Here is a 21,080-nt window from a genome sequence, read left to right as displayed (position 1 = left end):
TACCCCCACTCATGCTCTCTCGCTCTCAAATAAATAAAATCTTTAAAAAAAAGTATTCATCTTATATCTGACAATTCCACTATCCAAAGTCTTTGCAAGTCTGACTGTATTGTTTTCCGCTGGCTTTCCTTCAGGATACCTTATTTTGCGGCATCCTGTGATTTCGTGGGTTTGTGATTTAGGACTATGAGCTCATGTTCCTTTGGAGCTTTATTTGTAAGGAGTGTTGGAGTAATAAATTAAAGTTGTGTTCTTACAGCATGGATATGCAGTTACTTTAGCCATAAGCTCAGGGGCATTACCAACTTAGGACCACTTTAAGAAATTGGTTTGAGTCGGGGCGCCTGGGTGGCTCAGTTGTTGAGCATCTGCCTTCGGCTCAGGTCATGATCCCAGAGTCCTGGGATCGAGCCCCGCATTGGGCTCCCTGCTCCGTGGGAAGCCTGCTTCTCCCTCTCCCACTCCCCCTGCTTGTGTTCCCTCTCTCGCTGTGTCTCTGTCAAATAAATAAAATCTTTAAAAAAAAAAAAAAAGAAATTGGTTTGAGTTTTTAGACCACACATACCATGAGAATTCAAATTGCTTTTGACCTCTGAGAATGCTTTTCTTTCTTGTCAGTTCAGCGACAATTTAAGAACATTAAAAAAAACCTTTTATCCAACATTTTGAGTTATTATCAGGAGTTGTTCAGAGTAGCTAGTCCTTCACAGATTGGAGGTGTAGTCCTAAAGTCTAATTCACGACATCACTGAAAGGCAACAGTAATGAAGTAGAGGCAGGAAATCTAGACTGCTCTTCTGTTTTGTCAAGCAATTTGAAAGTGGTGAGTAGAAAGCCAGAGTGCCTGAAGTTTCCTTTGGCGATGGGCAGGTGACTTTATCAGGAAATGTGTCAGCTACTACTAACAGAGACGAGGATGGAAGTTACTTCTTTCCCAGTAACAGAAGTCCAGAGAAGACAGTCAAGAGCCATCTTATAGTGGCTCCACAATGTCATCAGGAATATTATCCTTCTGGCTTTGCCTCTGTAAAGACACCCCATGGCCCAAGTAGGCTGCAATCACATCTACACTTCTGTCAGAAAGTAGAAGGGGGTTAAGTCCAAAAAGGGCACATGCCAATTGTCCGTCCCTCTGAAGAAGCTTACCCAGCCAACTTTTGCCCACCTTCCGTCTGGCAATCTGTAGCTCCAGGGAGGCTAGAAGCTTAATCTTTTAGCTGATCCCACTGCTGTTGGGAGTAGAACTGGAGAATCCTGGATATTTGATAGGCAAGTAGTAGTCTCTGCCACAGAACCTAAACGTTCTCACTGTCTGAGGCTCCTCATTGAGGAAAAGACTGAAATCAAGATGATAATTTACTGGAAGAAAGTCCTAAGAAATGTGGCAGAGAATAAGGTCAAAAGCACAGAGGGAGGGTTTAAACTTGGAGCGCAGACACATCTTCAATGGAGACTGAATGGAACAGAAAGAGCAGACAGACCACTGTGTAGGTGTGTGGTGGTTAAGACTGGAAGCCAAGGGGATTCCTCGTAGCATGCAAGTGACAAGGTCTCTTGTCACGGAGGTCACGGAGTTGTGGTGGGAGGGGGTCCGCGTGCAGAAGGCAGAAACCTGGACCATCTGCTGTGTGCATGTAAACAGTATCAAAAATGCGTGTTGAAAGCCACATGTCAAAAAGGTTATATTTATGAGTAACAACCGGTTTCCATAAGCAGGACAAAATCATTTCATAGGAACATGTTTCTAAAGTAGGCAACACAGTCACAACACATTTGGCCTGTCACACTTGAAAAGCACTCTGTTAAAATCTAGTCTCGTTACATAAGAAAACTGAATCTAAAGTTGGAGGTAACAAATGACAAAAAAAATTTAGGCACCGGTGACAGAGGACACCCTTCTTAACATTCCTTTCATAACTCTCCTAAAGTGCCTTTTGTATGCAGTACAACTTTTCTCAAGTACTTCTGAGCCACCCACCTTGGAAGCTCTGTGGCAGACACCTGCTGAACCAATGCTCTGCAACCTTGGGGAGTGAAGATATAAATTTAGGTTTGCAATGAGATAGGCGTATACAACTCATCTACATCCTTTTCTTCCTCTAGAAATAAGGAAAATAAGGAAGAATAAATTGTATTTGATTATATAGTCTTACTCCACTTCACTTCTCCCAATTATTATCCCAACTTTTACCAATCACTTAAGAAAGGGCTACCTTGCATTTGCTTAACCCCCTTCCCCATAATCCTTTCCTCCGAACACTGGAAGACAGCGAGCCTAGGTGTATCATTCTTGTTCACTTTCCCTGATCACTGTGTGTTGCTGCTGTGGAATTAGATGAACTCAATACTTAAGCATCGAATTGTATCACCTCGGTCACATCACAAATACTCCACATGAAATAGAAAATCAGTGGGGGTGCCTGGGTGGCTCAGTCGTTAAGCGTCTGCCTTCAGCTCAGGTCATGATCCCAGGGTCCTGGAATCGAGCCCTCCATCGGGCTCCCTGCCTGGGGGGGAACCTGCTTCTCCCTCTCCCACTCCCCCTGCTCGTGTTCCTGCTCTAGCTCTCTGTCAAATAAATAAATAAAATCTTAAAAAAAAAAAAAAGAAAGAAAGAAAAAAATAGAAAATTAGTGGTAAATATTATGGCAAAGTCTCCCAAAATTTACTTAAAGAAATTTGCAGGTCAGGTTCTAAATCACAATACTGATTTTAGGAGAGAGATGTTTCTATTTAAATCAAGTTCAGTCAGCATGACTAAACAGCTGCCTGGGGCCTGGGTGCCATGTGGCCAGACAGGGCTCATCAGCCACTTCCAGAGGCACCCGAGCTGGTGTTGAGCTCACACTACGAGCCTCAGCCCAGCATGAAGGCAAGATTATGAGGCAGTTTTCACACTTACATAGATCAAAGTAGCATAGTGAATATTTAGAACTACATCCTGCATGGGCTCCACAGTGGAATAAATCCTGCTGTTTTCCATCACGGTGGACACTGCCCCCCACCACGCTCAAGTATTGTTCTCTCGAGAGCTGTGCGCACTGCAGTTCTCAAGGAAATGCAGCACTCAAGCTTTTCACCTTTATTCTTCCCAAAGCATTTCATTTTAATGTCAGCTAACAATAAAAAATCAAAGAAGGCAGCTCTCCCACAAAACCCATGGAACTAGCATGTGAGTGATAGAACTGACCACACTTTTATCAGCCTGCAATTAAAATTTCATGAAAAATCTTTCAATAAAATGTTACACGGAGTACATTTTTAAAAGCAGCGCTGGCTCTCATGTGTGTAGAAAAACAAATATTCACTAACACAGACACTTCTGACAGACAAAACGGGTCACAGCTGTTTGTTACTCCTTGAAGTACAGCAAAAATGAATTTTGTAATATAATCTGAAGGAACTCCAGGCCCTCTATAATTCATATTTTTAAGATTCAAACCCACATTAAATACTGCACCATTCAACATAAACATGACAGAATATTTCCCCTAATTTTTCTGTTAACGTCAACTTGATAAGAAATGTTTAAATGCTAAGAGGATTCTAGTTCAGAAAATACCTTCATGCTTTTTACTAATTGAGATACAGTTTATGTGTTTATTATCTGTTTACAAAAAAGAATTTAAGGTGGCCTTTTACAGTATTAACTGTTTCTCGACAGTCTGAGACAAAAATTATTTTAACTAGAAAAAAAACATTTAACCAAAAATGGCAATAAACTGGAATCTTTCAGTTACTGCTTTGACAAGACAATGTTTTATAAAAATCATTGCCTATTTCTTCTAAATAGGACAAATACTAAGATTTTTCCTATCAATCATTCCTTTAATAATTCTGTTGCTATCCTTATAAAATAAAAAAATAAATGATAATGTAACTACAAGGCTTAGTTTGCAATTTTTCCACTGTATAACTTAGTCACATTAAAAAATCACTCCACATTCCCTCTTATGTAGTTATATGTGGACAAATGGTGAACAGACAGTTTTATAGCTTAAAATATAAGTGAGGAAAATATAGACATCTGCCATACCAATAGCTGGTTTTTATTTTTTTAAGAAAAGGTTATTAATTTAAAAAGAGAGTTCTAAGAAATGTAATAGGATTCCCAGCAATGATGACTTCTGAGATCTATGAGATTTGAAATGTAATTATAAAAAGGCTAAAATCCAAAGAGCATTTCTACTTTTTCTTTTTTAAAAAAATCCAGATGATTTGTCACATCAAGGAAGTCTGGCACATTACCAAGGCCATAGTCTTAGTCATCCTCAGAATCGCTACCCCTTCTTGTGGGGATGGAGCACCTCATTGAGGATAGCAAAGCATCTTCAACTGGTTTCTTAGGGTTTTCCTCCAAGTCTGTCTTGATTGCTCCAGACTCTGACAGTTTCCACTCCAACTCTATGTGATAAAGAAAAACCAGATTACCTAAGGCAGTTGGCATGGGACCCTCACCCTCAAGCCCATTAAGCCAGTTTTCTCTAAGCAGAAACTATGCAGTAACATTTGATGATAATTTTAGTGCTGTAATTATAAGGTACCTAGAAGGAAAGCAAAAAATCAGACCTTTAAGAAGGAAAACAAAATACTTTCACTTTTTCAGAAGAGGAGATCAAATGAGATACTATATATATATTTGAATCTATATGGTAACTAAAATGAAAAACAAAGACTAAACCTGTCTTCTAATGACTACAGTTTCTGGACTTGCACAATTTCCCAGGAAAGAAATCAGCATGAAACATTTAAAGGAAATACTTTTCACAGTCCTGCTGGCAATCTAATTTTAGTTAACAAAAGGAAATTTTTAGGCCTCATGTCCAGTATCTCAATCTATTACAGTCAAAGGATAAATGTATGATGACATCCTAGAACTTATACATTTGCTCCAAGTAATAAAAACAGTACCAAGAAAATAAAGAACCAGTGACTAAAGCCTTGGTTCCTGTATGTCACTCTCTTATAATCAATGAAACTCCACATGGGTGTGAGACCTTATGAAGTGAAATCAAGGGACGTCTTTTCCACTGCAGAAAAGACCCCAGGCAGAACTAAGGGACTACATAAGACACTCTACAGCAAAGAGACTGGTTTAAGTGATACTCTGCTAATTAGGTACCTCCATTAAAATGTGACAACCAATTTTATTTAAGTCATATTAATTTAAAGTGCTCCATGAAGATGAATAACACCAGTATTTAAAGTTCTTGGTACCTCAGTTGAATGTTATGAAAATTCAACAAATTTCTTAAAAAAAAAAAGAAGAAAAAGAAAAACCTTAATTCTGATTCTTGACTCAAGAATATATTTAGATCCACCATTCATATGTATTGGTGTAGGTATTAATGTTATTGTTCACTTACACACAATAATTATTATTTAAGTTCACTAATGCTCAGATAATACTTTTTCTAGAAATAAAGACAGGACCTCCTATCCTACATCCATCTTTCCCCTCATGGTACACTCAAAAGACCAGAGTAAGATGCAAGCATATACTTAGTTTGAAATGCAGTATGCCTCTGAACACTGGCATAATGCCTAACTGTTGTTAACGTGTGTGTATGTATGTGCAGAGATGTTAATACTTATCCCAGTTGAGTATCTTATATAGTTATATAAAATAGTATATAAAGTCATATTTTAACATATGTTTTTAAAGCACGGGTGGACATATTATTTCAATAATGAGTGACTTAGGAGGATGCCCTCGGGCCTCAGGTTCTCTCATGTTATAAGTGTATACATATTTTGACACCTTGTGTAACAGGTAGAAAGGAATAAAAAAAACATCCTTCAGGAATAAAAGGATACATCCTTCAAGAGTTAAGAGGCAGAACTCAATAACCTTTAATTTAACTTAAAAGCCACTAATATATTCAAATGAGAAAATATTCCCATAGGTATTATATACATATGTATGTATACACACACACACACACATATAAATATCTATCATATAAATATCTATCAATAACTTGTTCATGTGATTTTTCTTTTTTTTTTTTTTAAGATTTTATGTGTATATGGGGGGGGGACATGAGCTGGGGGGAGGGCCAGATGGAGAGGGAGAAGCAGACTCCCCACTGAGCGGGGAGCCCGATGTGGGGCTCGATCCCAGGACCCCAGGATCATAGCCTCGAAGGCAGAAGCTTAACCAACTGAGCCACCCAGGCGCCGTTAATGTGAATTAAACAAAAAATGAAGGTTGAGCTATAACTTAAAATGTATCCAACTATAGGGACAAACAAAATATATTAGACATTAATATTAAATATACATACTTTAAAATCCAGTGTGCCCCCTTTTAACAGAATTATTAGAACCCAGTTATAACTGCTCGCAATGACTCATTTAATGAGAGATCAAACGTGTTTCTTCCCTTTTAGCAATCACTCACACAGTGGCAAAGATGACTTTGACAAATCATCATGACACATGTCTCTTCAAAAGAACCATCCCCTCATCATCTCTAACATGCACTGGTCATTGCTCACGTGCCCTGCACCATCTCAAAGAGGTCCTTACCCTCTATTGTCAGGTTCATGCCACCAAACACCAGAGGTCCAATAAATTGAGCCTTGATATCTCCTTCAAGGTAAACAAATACTGTAGGCAGATTCCTATCAGGATAATTGGGTATGCAGGTTGTTGAAATGGCTTTGATAAATTTGACATCAGGAAACTTCCTGGCAAGTCCACTGAAGTGCTGATTTATGAGGGCACAGAGGGGAATCCTGTGAAATAGAAATGGGAAACAATGGTGAGAGAGGACCCCTATAAAACAGAAATAGAAGCAACTATGATTCTGCATTTACACAGGGCAAAGCTCTACTACCCTTCTACCTACGTAAACCCTCATAATAGCTTCACAAGTGATTCTGCTACTCCAGCCAAGATGAATTAACATTTTTTTTTAAGAAACGTTCTAATATGTTCAGGGAAAATGAAGAACTCAAAATCCAAAATCCATTTTAATTTGACTCAGTAAGTCAGAAAAACAGCTTCAATGTAAAAGATAATTGTTTTGCCCATCAATATGAAAGAACATTCAAGATTCAGAAGGTGAGAAAAAGGTGAGAAAGCATTTCCTGCTTTAAAAAAAACCTCTACACAAGTACAGTAGAATACAGATGGAGCTGAGAAACAGTGGAGGGCCACTGCATCACTTGCCTGGAACAATTATTATAAAGGTCACCCCCCGACATCTATGAGAATGATTCACTACATGGAATTTTGAAATGTAGAGTTTCTCTAGAAGGATAAATAAGGAATTTGTTTCCAATAAAAGCAATCTTCATTGCTACAATGTAACAAAGGCATTCTTTTTAGTCACAAATATTAATTTTAAAGTCTGAAGACAAAAATTAGGCATTAGGTTTGGGCAAATCAGCAACAAAATACAACACTAGTAAAAAACAAAACAACACAAAACAACAAACCTCCAAAGTGGATTAAGCCCAAATTCAAATTAACATTTAAGGACAGTGCATAAGATCAGCTCACCCTTGTTTGTAAAGGTGCAAGATTACCCACAAGCCCTCACCGGCTTTGGTAACTTCTTGAACATAATCCTTTCCTGAGATCTCCAAAACTTCTCCAAATTTATTCTTCAGTTGAGTTGCTTTCCACTCAGCCAGTCTTTGCTGCCTGCACAGCACAAAGAGGAGAGAGACATCTTACACGTACACCCCACATATACACACACACCTTTCACACAGCAACCTTTATAAAGATCCAGGTTTATTTGCCACACAGCAAAAGTCTAAGATCACTTCACCAAGACCTGCAATATTACTACTTAATTACAGTCCTTTCCAAAAGTTATCTCGGTAAGAAAATTAACTTTGCAAAAAGACACACATTTTAGTGCCACACAAAAAACCAAACAGTCCCTCTGGGTGGCACTAACCTGTACATTTCAACAGCACGTTCATCTTCTTCATTAAATTCATCTTCATTATCCTCCAGCTCTTCCAAAGTCATATCTTCGTATGTTTTCACTGAATGTAGTTAAGTTAGCAAAAACCAAAAAATGTAAAAGATGAACAAACTTGCATTTTGTTTTCCCTCCTTTATTTTTCTCCTAAAGATGTGCATGCAACACCAAGCCAAAGTAAAACTCATTCACCAAAACCAAAATAAAAAATACTGAAGGTCTTCCACTAGTAAGAACTTTAGGGTGTTTTAAAAAGAACCATGTTGACAAATGCAGCAGGATTGACTCTCCTACCTCCACACAATAGTAAGGATATGAATGATAAGTTGCCTAAGTTTATAAAACCAGAGAGTTGTATTTGCCTGAACTCACCTGGTCTGCTCTTCAAGCACATACACCCATGGACTGCTGTATTAACAGTTCTATCTCTGAGGGCAGGGGAGGATACCAGTGGGTGTCCCCAGCATACTCTTTCTAGAGTTAAAGGGATTATTGTCTTGGTCTTCTCTTGTGAATGGTAGGCAGCTCTCTTTTAACCAACTGCTGTAAAATCTTGATTTTTTATTGCCATAAGCATTCTTGCTTCTTGACATCAAATCAGATTTTTGTCCCCCAACCCCAAGTCTATCACTATACAAACTGCTCTTAGCAAAGTCAACAATGACCTCCACTTCCTGACTGATGAGCAGCACTGATCCAACCCACCACTGCCTCCTCTTTGAAAGATGGTCCTCCTCTAGCTTCCAGGATGTCTTCTCTCCTACTATCTCTACAGCTGCCCCTCCTCTGGACCTTTGCTGACCTGACTCCTTTTTTATCTATACCCACACCTCTGGTGATTGCATCTCATGGCTTTATGCCTCCAGCCCATATTTCTCTAATTTAGAGAAAAACATAGCCAACTGCCTACTTGCCATCTCTATTTGACTAATAAAAATTTCAATGTTTCTATGTCCTAAATAGAACGTTTGATCCTAGCTCCAAACTGTTGCTCACCAAGCCTTCCTCATCTCGGTTGGTGGTGATGGCTATCCTTCAGGCTGCTCAAGCCCAATGCCTGACAGGCATCCTTGACTTACTTTTTCTCACAGCCCTCACAGGATCCACCAGCAAATCTTATTGGCCCTACCTTCAAATTATTTCCAGATCTGACCACTTCTCCTCACCCCTTCCACCAACACCATGTGGGCAGGTCTAAGCCAATGGTATACTTCTTGCCTGAATTACTGCAGTAGTTTCCAGACTAATCTCCCTACTTCCTGACTTGATCCCCATCTTCCATACTTGGAAAGGCAGGAGCAGGAGGGTGCTGTCAGCATGTCAATCCTCTGTTCAAACCTCCAGTGACTTCTGTTCAAACCTCCAGTGACTTCCACCCGACCAGACATAAAAGCCAAAGTCTTTGTTAAAAGATACCAGGTCCTCAATGGTTTGACCCCTAGTTGCCTCTCTGAACTTACTACTCTTTCCTAGTCATACTGGCTTCCTGGCTGGTTCTCCAATGTGTTCTTCACTCACTTAAGTAGCTCAATTCAAATCCCTCAGATCTACTCAAATGTCACTCCCAGTAAGCCTCTCTCTAACGCTATCTAGAATTATACTCACCCTTCCCACAACCCTTTCTCGGCTATTTCCCTGCCTTATTTTCCTATATTTACTTATGTATTGCTATTGCCTTTCTCTCCCACTAGAATATAAGTCCTATAAAGACAGGGATTTTTGTCCAGCCTGTACATAGCTAAAGCCCCAATGCTCAGAATAACACCTGGCAGACAGTCATCATTCAATAAACATTCACTGGATAAATGCTTTCTAGTGAATCCATCTCTAAATTAGCTTTAACATGTAAGAAGACAAAAGTACTAGCCCCTGTGATCAGTGGGGCATTAAGTCAAGACTCAGAAATATTTTCTCCAGGATTATCATGTGCTCATCTGACACAGACAAGAAACTGTGGAGATGTGGAAATTCTATAGCCCAGCAAGTTGAAGGTTAGAGACAGCCTGTGACTCCCTTGAGGTCCCAGAAGAGTGTCCATCCCAGCACTCCAATGCCGGTTCCCAATTCCTGCTCAGAGCATCCTTCTACCAAAGCAGTTAGAGGCTATCTTAACCCAAAGAGAGACAAAACAAATAAAGAATATAAACAATCTCACCAATTGACTGCTGAAGGACTTGCTGTTCTTCTTCTTCTGCCTCCTTTTCCAAATCTTTCACACTTTCCTTTGAGGGCAAGATACCCTTTTTGCGTAAGATGTCATTCCACTCAGTGTCTGCATTGGGGTCCTAGTGGAAGTGGACCAAGAATACTATGAGTGCAAAGTACATTATAAAGGGTGCTATGTTGGGGAAAGGTGGTGGGAAGAGGAATTCAAGTCAAATTATTCTATGGCCTATCTCTGAGAAAGTGTCAAAAGATCCACAGCCCCTATTCTTTTCCTGTCCTCCACTCCACTTCACCCTCCCCACACAAGACACACACACCCAGGAACTAGTCTTGGATAAAAATCAGGATATGATGTGCAGATGGGCATCAATGCTCACACCAAGGCCCTAACCTGGCTCCTATTCAATTTTTATTAATGACTCAGTGACTCATTCAACAGATACTAAGTACTTGTGGCAAGTGCAATGATCAACAGGCTGTTGACCTAGAGAGTTATAAGGGGTCTGCATTCCACAGGATAGGCAGGGATATTCTCTCAGAAGTGGACATTTATTTAATCATCACTGGAGGTTGAGAAGGAAGCGGACGTGAGGAATGAGAACTTAAGAACTTACTTTCCAGGCAGAGGGACCAGCATGTGGAAAGGGCCCAAGAGCAGAGATAGGAGGCTCTCAAAGTTCTAAGTGGCTGCAATAGAATCAGGAGGAGGAGAGCCTGAAGGCAGGCTGACAAATTCTCTAATGGCCCAAACCTGAGAGGGAGAACTGAGACCCTGAGGAACAGCTCACAATGCCTAACACTTACTGAGTACTAGGTGCTGGGCACTCTGTGAAGCCCTTTACCTGTACCTACTTAGTTAATCCTCACAAGCCTAGGAGAGACATGACATTGAGAAGACACTGCCATGCTGGAACAAGTCAAATTTGGGCGCCTGGGTGGCTCAGTTGGTTAAGCGACTGCCTTCGGCTCAGGTCATGATCCTGGAGTCCCGGGATCGAGTCCCGCATCGGGCTCCCTGCTCGGCAGGGGGTCTGCTTCTCCCTCTGCCCTCTTCCTTCTCGTGCTCTCTGTCTCTCATTCTCTCTCTCAAATAAATAAATAAAATCTTTAAAAAAAAAAAAAAATCACTTGGAACAAGTCAAATTTACCAGGATCAAATGTCATAAGGATAAATGTCAAAGTGGGCTCTATTTCCTGAAGCCAGCTAGCCAAACACTGGTTTTGCTTGGCTTGGCAGGAACACTGCTAATGGACCGGGTTTGGAATAAGAAATCAATGAGCGCTGTGGAAAGGGCACTAGCACAGCCAGGCTCCAGCCCCAACTCCATGTCACTGTCTTGCTGAGCTGTATCAAAAGAAAACGAACAGAATCCTTTCAACAGGGTGGTCAGGGAAGGCCTCTGAAGAGATGACATTTCCAAGCAGGGTCCTGAAGGATAGAGAATACAAAGGAGGCCAGGGCAGCCCAGGAGCTTCCCCTTCAACATTGAAGAGTGTCTGGCTTCTGGCAGACAGACTGTATTTGTAGATGCTTATCCTCTCCAGCTCCCAAGGCCTCCTGTCCCAAACCCGTACTAACTCTATTTCTCATTGGCCACTAAGCCAGAGACGATTTAACCAGAATTCCTGACTACAGTGAAGTCTGGGAAGCAGGAGAATGACCTTTGACAGAGGGTCCTTCGACAGTGACAGAATTTAGTTGTCACAGATCTTTGTTAATTCCCATGATGTCTTCATTTTCTTTCATTTTTAGTCCTATTAGACAATTCCTGATACAAAAAAAGGGGACAAAACTAGGGGATTTGGTTTTATCTATTTTAAGACAGAAAGTAACAAAGGAGAGGGACCCTAGGGATGAGCTCTGAGAGCCATGGAATCCGAGAGGGAGCGCACCTCAACCTGCACATCAACGTTAGGGGGGAAATGGATGTTAACTAAACCTTCACCCAGCTCTAAGTGGACTCAGGAACATAAGCTCCGCCACCGTTTTACGTTATGAGACCGCCAGGCGGGACCCTTCCCTTCTTCGAGCCTCAGCTTCCATATCCACACAACGTGCCCATAACACACTCAGGAGCTAAGAGAATTAAGGAACAGGAAGTAACACTGTCCGGTGGGATGCTGCGAGTCCTTCACAGACTTCACGGGATCCGACCTTAAAGAAAGACGGCCCCAAAAGACTGAGATTTGAGGGCTGAGACACACACGGTTGGGGAGACCCAGCCCGCGGGTCCTTGCCGGACCACGCCTGCCCTGTCGCACTGCGCCTGCGCTGGGCCTAGACTCGCGTGATCTTTCGCGTGCCGGTGGCGCCCGGCGCTTCCCACGGTCCCAACCCCGACGGTCCGCTGCTGCCACGGACCCAGGGGACAAACGAGCTGCGGTAGATTCCAGGCCTCGGACCCCCAGGTTCTTTACCTGCATCTTGTCTAAAACCGCTCAAGTCAGGCCACAGCGGCGCCCCCACCCCGCCTCTTCTGCCAGCCCGGCCTTCGCCCCGCCTCCTAAGGGTGAGCAGGGCGGAGCCAGGGAGTAAGCGAGGTCTCTGAGTCTGCGCCCGCTCCTCAAGAACCGGGGCAGAAACTGTGCGCATGCGCAAGGGGGTGCTGTCCGCTCTCTGTTGGTGTCGCTGGCTTCACGTGACCCGGAGCCAGTTCTCGGCGCTACCTTATTAGGGCAAGGCTCCGTACTTGGAAAGGTGGAGCGGGATGGAGGAGGTACTCGGTTTTATGCGCCATCTCCTGCCGCAGAGCCAATCCTAGTAAAAGAGGGCTTGGCTCAAGAAGTCAAATAGAAATGTGTTTCAGTGATCCCGTGTTACAACTAAAAATGATGCAGGGTCATCCGGAATTCACTCGCGATCATTTCAGCGTCCGATAAGGCGATTAATTCATAAGACACATATTTATCAAGAGCCTGCTAAGTACCAGGTACTATTGTAGATTCTGCGGAGACAGCAGTCGTCACAACAAAAACAGGTGAAAGTCATTTCACCTGGTTAAGCCTCAGGCAGTCCATATTTGCAAAAGTGCTTAGCTCTATCCAGGCACACAGGAGACATGAGTAAAAATCGGAATCTGAATTGTAAAATGCAGGTGCTGGGCTCCAGGCTTCTGCCTACACAGCACTCCGATTTGAGTTAAGAAAGCAATATCCCTCCAGGGACACCTGGGCTAACGTGCCGCCTCTCGGCAATGAAGCAGACACAGATAATACACATCCACACATCTGTGGAGTAGGCATACGGCTCCCAGCTTTGGCAATGCATTAGAACCACCTGGGAATCCAAACACTGCACTTATGATGGGGTTCCATCCTCAGTTAAATTAAATTCCTGGAGATGAAAGCTGGAAATGGTATTTTCTTAAAGATCCTCACGTGTTGCTAACATGCAAAACCATTGATACAGAGTGAATAAAATGAATCCTTGAGGGCAAGGAGCTTTGATTTTATAATTTATAAGGATTTTTAATATTTCCTGACTACTTACCACAGAATTATAGGTCTCCAGAAACATTTGTTTATTCATTTATCTGCAGCAAACTGTGAATGAATCGTCCCTGGTCTTCCTACCAAAATCAGGACCCAGACTAGTTCGGGTGGGTTTGGCTCTATGCTAAGCTTTGCATCCCCTCCAGAGCAATAGAGAGGGTGCTGTTACATCCTTTCTTCATTCCCAGCCCTAGCTATTTCCAGAGCCCAAGACCTACCCCCACCTCATGATCCCTCTCTCCAGAGGAGATTGACAAGCCAAAGTCTCAAACTCTACCACCTCCTCTGCAGAAATGTGCCTCTTCCACTTTTGTCAAACACTCTTCCATTATACTAAATCACAGTCTCTCCCACCTCCCTAGAGACCTCTGTCCATCATTCTGTCCATCACTCTTGGATCTGGACAAAGTAATTAGGGCTCAGGAGAAAAAAATTAGAGCCATAAGAAAAGAATTGGAAAATAATTTTCTGTTTGTAAGTCATATGACATGATAGCATACTTGGAAAACCTGAAAGAATCAAGTCTTAAATTCATACTATAATATGAGATTTCTGTATAGGAGCAGCATATAAAATTAACATACAAAAAATAGCCTTTGTATTTACAATGACAAACTAGAAGATACGGACATTAATTACAGTAACAACAGAAAATAAAAAAGAACTTAGGAATAAACTCAAAAAGTGTACAAAAACCTACATGGAGAAAATTATAAGACATTTCTGAAAATACAAAAGTAGACTTGAACAAATGCAAAGAAATCGCTCCTCTTTGGATGGGATGACTCAACATCACAGAGATGTCAATTTTCTCCAAGTTCATGTGTAAAATTTAACACAATCTTAATTTTAAAACCCAAATATTTTCTGAGGCTAGACAGGTTGATTCTCAAGTTTTTATGATGAAATAAACAGCAAGAATGGCAGACCGAGGGGACAGCCAGCCTCTACCAGATTTTAAAACAATGTGCGTGAACAGACAAATAGATCAATGGAGCAGCATGTTCAGAATTAATCTAAAAATAGGCAAAGTACATACAAAATTAGTGTATGCTTAGGATGACATCTCAATCTGATGGGGGGAGAGGTGGAGTTTTTAATAAATGGTGTTGGGGCCGTTGGACAGCCATTTGAAAACAGATAAAATTGGATATGTACTTCCTGGTGTATATCAGATTAAAAAATGAAAACTAAAAGCCTAGAGGAAATAATGAGATAATTTCTTTATAACCCAAAAGTGGAAAAAGCCTTTGATGACTGTTACTAAAAATCCAGAAAATCAAATGAAAATAATGATAGATTTGACAACTTAAAAAAAATTTTTTCTGCCTAAGAATAATGAACACCAGCATGCTACCTTTTGTGTAAAATAAAAGGTTAAATAAGAATACATATGGGGGGGGCGCCTGGGTGGCTCAGTTGGTTAAGCGACTGCCTTCAGCTCAGGTCATGATCCTGGAGTCCCGGGATCGAGTCCCGCATCGGGCTCCCTGCTCGGCAGGGAGTCTGCTTCTCCCTCTGACCCTCCCCCTTCTCATGTTCTCTCTCTCTCTCAAATAAATAAATAAAATCTTAAAAAAAAAAAAAAGAATACATATGGGGGGCACCTGGGTGGCTCAGTCGGTTAAGCGTCTGCCTTAGGCTCAGGTCATGATCCCAGAGTCCTGGGATCGAGCCCCGCATCGGGCTCCCTGCTCAGCGGGAAGCCTGCTTCTCCCTCTGCCTCTGTCATTCCCCTGCTTGTGTTCTCTCTTGCTCTCTCTCTCTCTGACAAATAAATAAACAAAATCTTTATTAAAAAAAAAGAATACATATGGGTGGCTTAGTCAATTAAGCATCTGACTCTTGATTTTCACTCAGGCTGTGATCTCAGGGTTGTGAGATTGAGCCCCATGTTGGGTTCCACGCTGAGCATGGAGCCTGCTTAAGATTCTCTCTCCCTCTGCCCCTGCCCCCATGCTCAAGCTCTCTCTCTCTTTAAAAAAAAAAAAAGAATACATATGTGTGTATATTCATATTTGCTTAATTTTGCGAAAAGAGAGAAAGAGGAAATCTGAAATTAATGAAATGGCTAACTGTGGCAGTGAGGCGGGGTAGGGGTGGAGATGAGGTGGTAGCAACAGAAAATTAGGTGAGAATCCTCTGATAAACTTTTATTTAGGGGCAAGCAAGTTTTGTGGGGCCTGAAACACATTCAGTCTTGGAGGATCTCTTTAAGAATCTATCACTTACATGTGGAATCTAAAAAACAAAAACAAAAACAAAAATTCATAGAAAAAAGAGATACAATCTTTCTTATAAGGAGAAGAGTTTTTTTCTTTTTTTCTTTCATTTTATTGTATCTATATGAGAAGATGGGTGTTAGCTGCATCATTTCACGGCATATGTAAATCAAACCATCATATTGTGTGCCTTTAACTTATAGAATAATGCATGTCAATTATTTTTCAATAAAACTAGAAAAAATTATAGGGAAAAAAGAGTGTAAAGGGGTCCTGAGACCCCGTTTGAGAGCTTTTGAAAATGTTTGTTTAGGGATTAAATGTGATTATCTCCTAGAATAATGTCTACACAGAATAGGCGGGCATTCAACAAATGTTTTTTAAAATGACATTGACTTAGAGGGGAGTGGGGGTGCGAGGATGGGTTAGCCTGGTGATGGGTATTAAAGAGGGCACGTTCTGCATGGAGCACTGGGTGTTATGCACAAACAATGAATCATGGAACACTACATCAAAAACTAATGATGTAATGTATGGTGATTAACATAACAATAAAAATTAAAAAAAAATAAAATGACATTGACTGTGATATGGCAAGAACAGTAAGTTTATTATGTTTTCTTTCCTGTCCTTATAATTTGTTACATAATACAATGTAAACATACAAAAAAGGAAGAAATGAAGTATAATTTCTATGTTGAGTAGAGATTAGCCTGTATAAATATTATGATGACATTTGACCCCATAAAAATAGAAAGTTTAAAAAATACAAAATTATGAATATAAAAGTGGGCATGAAAGTAGACATTTATTTAGAATGGAGAAATAGTAACAAATTACCAATTTTAAATAGCTGACAAATACCACAGACATCACAAAATCCAGAGAAATAACATAATATTTCTATTAATTAATTCTGACCCATCTATATGATATCATAGATTAACTTCTAGCTTGTGTATATTGTTGGAGAGGGAGAAATTTCCTTCTCTACCCCACTTCCTAGTGTTATGCTCCCTAGTTTAGGAATTAAATTGATATGAGATAGATTAACAAGAAAAAAACCAAGTTGTATTAAGTGCACATGAAGGCCCAATATTAAATTGAGACCTAAAGAAATGACCAAGGCAGGCAGTTTTTATACATATTGGACCAACAGATAATAAATTTGTAAGAAATTGACAGGATAATGAAAACAGATGCTTGGGAGGTTTAACTAGTAAGGAATTCTAAGCGGAATTTGGGCTGAGGTAGTCAGAATAAAAAGTAGCAAGGTTGGGGCACCTGGGTAGCTCAGTCAGTTAAGCACCCGACTCTTAATTTCAGCTCAGGTCATGATCTCAGGGTCATGAGATTGAGCCCCACATGGAGCTGGGTGTCAGGCTCTGTGTTCAGCACAGAGTCTGCTTGAGAGTCTCTCCCTCTGCCCCTCCCCCTGCCTGAGCTCTCTCTGTCTCTCTCTCAAACAAATAAATAAGTAAATAAACAATCTTTTTAAAAAAATAACAAGGTTTATTTCCACAGCTTTCTCAGCTTTGAATTCCCTATCTCTGGTGATAAGGATGTCATTTTACTTCTTAGCTTGGGGAGGGTATTTTTCATATGGGAGATTTATTTCCTGCTTTCGGGGGGGACAAAGGAGACTCTGAGTGTCTTTTTTTTTTTTTTTTTAAAGATTTTATTTATTTATTCATGAGAGACAGAGAGAGAGAGAGAGAGAGAGGCAGAGGGAGAAGCAGGCTCCCAAGGAGCAGGGAGCCCGATGCGGGACTCGATCCCAGGACCCTGGGATCATGACCTGAGCCGAAGGCAGACGCTTAACCATCTGAGCCACCCAGGCGCCCCAGAGACTCTGAGTGTCTTATACTGGCTGTTTACTAAGTAACTTTTACTTAAAATAATCAATATGCCAAAGGGGCACATCTGGGGGAAGCCTGCCCTTTGCCCCTACAATATTAAGCCCTGTTTCTACCAGAACTACCTAAATACCTCATTCAAAGATAGACTCCACATGTTACATTTATATCACATTACATTCACTGGCCCTGGAACTTCATGTCACATCACTGGGTGAGAGGCCAGTATTCCTGCAAGTCATTTGTCTCCTGGTTGGCCAGCAGTAACCATGGGTGGAGATAACTGCAGGTACATAAACGTATATCAGTAACTATATCCCCCATTCAACTTTCCCTTAGCCAAATTCCTAAAATATGTGGGACTGCTCTAATACCATCTGACAAAGAGATGTCACTGTGAATACAACTGGAACATGTGTACCCTGATACTATATGTTGCCTTGGTAACCGAAATACTACAGGCAGAGTGAGGATTTTTTAAAAATAGTGAACAACTTGGTAAAATTCCAATCAAAACAAAGTACAGTCTTCCCTCAGTTTAAAAAAGAATTGCCGTCCTAGTAAATTTGGTGTATTCCTAGAAAAATCAGCTAAAACTGGACAAAAATATATGCTTAAATTTAAGTAGGTTTCACAGCTATGGGAAAGTCCTATGCCTCGTAGAACATCTAGCATTCCTGAGCCCCACGGATGCCAGCAATATTCCTCTCCCTATTCAGTCATTGAGGTGACCAAAAAATTCTCAGAAATGGCTGTCCCTGCCCTCCTTGGAGATCATTGCCAGAACCCAAACTTGTCAAGTTGACATACTCAAAATCAAGTTCACTAATCCTAAGGTCAACAAAGAGGACATTTCTTAAAATGTAAACAAATGCTAAGAAGGATATGGTGTTTTCCAAAGCACAGGATCCTTATCTTATTGGTATAATTTTCCCCAAAACGAACAGCCTACCCCTTCCATAAGCCCCTTTCTACTACATACAAGGAGATAGTTTTGTGCCGTATCAACACTATAAAACTACTTCCAAGAAACAATGATCATGGCTTGTTTGTAAAAATTCACACATGGAAAAAACCAGTTAATCTCTTTTACCAGTTTTCTCAACTGCAAAATGAAGACAACTTCATGAGGTTGTTGTAAAGATTCAATGATTTAGTACATGTAAAGACTGAAAACAGGGCTGTTCCATGAAAAGGATGTGCAAAATGACCTCCAAAGACCAAAGGAGCCGTAAGACTGAAGGAAAAGGGAAGCCCAGTTTGATGAGAAATGGTTTATTAAGGGGACCAATACACAGAAGCATGTCTTGGGCAGCTGTCAGACCAGTAGATCTCTACAACATCACCTCTTATAAAACCTGCTTTTATAGACCCAGAGGCTGGGGAATAGTCAAGGTAAACTCCTGGGAAGAAATGTCTGAGAATCATAGACATTTCTCCAGAGCAGATCAAGGGCATTATTTTCCCAGGGTGTACTTGAGGGTGTGATTAAACAAAAAGAAAGAAGAGTGGAGGGGATGCTGTGCTCAAGAACACTTCAGGTCACAGAGTGGTCATCATGGCAGATTTGTCCAAGATGGCATCAGTCAGGTTCATGCAAATGCCCAGCATGTGGTAGGTGCTCAGTGTTAACTGTTGTTTTTATCATACCTTGCTACAAGACTTACATTACAAATAAAATAGGTTGAGGACTTCTTAAACATGAAGTGGAATCTCATGGAATGCTCTTGGCTTTATATTGTCTGACAGGGTTGAAGGACATATTTAGAGCTTTACCTGCTCCTTGTAAGATGGCTCCCCTCACCCATACCTCACCCCAAACTCAAGCAGGATCTAAGATCTAATAAAAATTCAACCAAGTAAATGTGACGATCTAATTGGCTTTATTAAACAATTTGTGTATCAACAGCATCCCATCTAGCACACAGAGGGGAGCTCTGAGGAGGCATACAAAATGAAGGTCTTTCTAGAAGAATGGAGCAAGAAAATTATTAGCAGAAGAATTATTCCAGGCAAGGTCACTTTCCCTTAGGGGGAAGAACAGAGGGTCTTATCAGGCTGATTACCTTATCTTTCTTTGGGAGATGAAGAGGGTCCATGTGGCAGACTCACTGGTGCCTGTCAAAAAGATTTCTGACTGGCCTAATAAGACTACATTTTGGGGGAGGTTGAAACTGCAATTAGATTATGTACTAAGCCCCAGTTTGGAGACTAGGCCTAAGTGACACCATTTTGGGACTGTGGGACTGATACCTGCACTCCAACCATTTTGGATCCATTGACCTATCAACTTTTTGCTGTTTCTCAGGCCCTTCAAGCTCCAAGGAGGGAAGTGAAGATTCATGTTTTGTGACCCTTCATTCTGATCACTCTAGACTCCCTTGCTCTTTCATCAAACTTGCACACCGTACCCCAGTACTAGTTACATCCCATCCCTTGCCCACTTGGGGCCCAAACATAGCTGTAGAAACACACACCACCAATCCGATTTGCTTTGCTTTACGTTTATAACCACACACTCCCAGTGAGCTCCCAGTACTTCATTTCCTAGTCTATTCACTTTCCCTTTTGTTAAAAAGGAAACCACAGGCCCAAAATGGCATCACTTAGGTTAAGGCTCCAAGTCAGTAAACCAAGATAGTACCTAACCTAACTGCAGTTTTCACCTCCCACAAATGGAAACTTTAGCCAGTTAACGTGGAATTTCCTGGTCAATAATAGGAAATTTACTGATAGAACCCTTCTGCTCTCCCTTGGAGGACAACCTGGCCTAAACAATGCATTCCTTGCTAAGAAATTCCTTTCCTTTTTTATGCCCTCTCTCTGTCTTTAAAAACCTTTCTTTTATTTGGCTCAGAGAAACTCCCCCCTCCCCCCTACTTGCTTTTGGGACGCTGCCCAATTTATAAATCATTTAATAAAGCCAATTATCTTCAAGTTTACTTGGTTGCATTTTTTTTAACGCCCTGTTTAGAGAACTATTTTACACCTTCTCTTTTCTCAAAATCCCATTGCCCTGTTCGTCTTCTGATTCTCAAAAGATGATCTTGAATCTATTACACCTGGATAAGAAAAGAAATAAGAAAAGAATGTCCCATGCTCCCGCTGGCAGCTCTATCCATCCACATACACTTGAGCCCATTAACTCTACTGTCTTTCCTTGCAACCGTCCTGTCTATGCTACTGAAAAAGAGAAGCACCCCCACCCCCAGCCCTTTATGCAGTGGAGCCCCTGCCATCTTTTGTCCACAGCTGGACTTTGTTCCAGCAAGTATTCGCCCTCCCACTCCTGTGCCCAGAGTGGATTTTATCCTCTCTAGTGGCTCATTACGTCAACACATGAACATGCTGCAATATTTCTAATGTTAAAGACAAAAAAGCCTTCCTTGACCCCACATTCCC

General features: G+C 41.1%; 1 protein-coding gene across 5 annotated transcripts in view; it reads right to left on the bottom strand.

Moving 5' to 3' along the window:
• PDCL3 (phosducin like 3) overlaps nucleotides 1–12,636 on the bottom strand; it is a 120,019-nt gene extending 107,383 nt beyond the window's left edge. For 3 of the 5 annotated variants that reach the window (XR_004678624.1, XR_004678623.1, XR_004678625.1), the window contains exons 1-6: nucleotides 12,527–12,636; nucleotides 10,098–10,227; nucleotides 7,916–8,006; nucleotides 7,510–7,653; nucleotides 6,532–6,740; nucleotides 4,249–4,404 (exon numbers count right to left, since the gene is read on the bottom strand). Coding sequence is in view for 2 of the 5 variants with exons in the window: in XM_035001806.1 (XP_034857697.1) it covers nucleotides 4,262–4,404; nucleotides 6,532–6,740; nucleotides 7,510–7,653; nucleotides 7,916–8,006; nucleotides 10,098–10,227; nucleotides 12,527–12,532 (723 nt within the window). In the remaining 3 variants the exon portion in view is untranslated. Of the gene's footprint in view, nucleotides 1–1,657; nucleotides 2,100–3,586; nucleotides 4,405–6,531; nucleotides 6,741–7,509; nucleotides 7,654–7,915; nucleotides 8,007–10,097; nucleotides 10,228–12,526 lie in introns of those variants that run through there. The other 2 variants (XM_035001806.1, XM_035001805.1) reach the window with 2 other exon arrangements.
• Between the last annotated feature and the right edge of the window lie 8,444 nt (nucleotides 12,637–21,080).

Source organism: Mirounga leonina, unplaced genomic scaffold (genome assembly GCF_011800145.1).
Source record: "Mirounga leonina isolate KUSES-001 unplaced genomic scaffold, KU_Mleo_1.0 Mir_125, whole genome shotgun sequence".
Taxonomy (NCBI): domain Eukaryota; kingdom Metazoa; phylum Chordata; class Mammalia; order Carnivora; family Phocidae; genus Mirounga; species Mirounga leonina.
The sequence above is the reverse complement of the archived record's forward strand: the minus strand, read 5'-3'. Positions and strand labels throughout refer to the sequence as shown.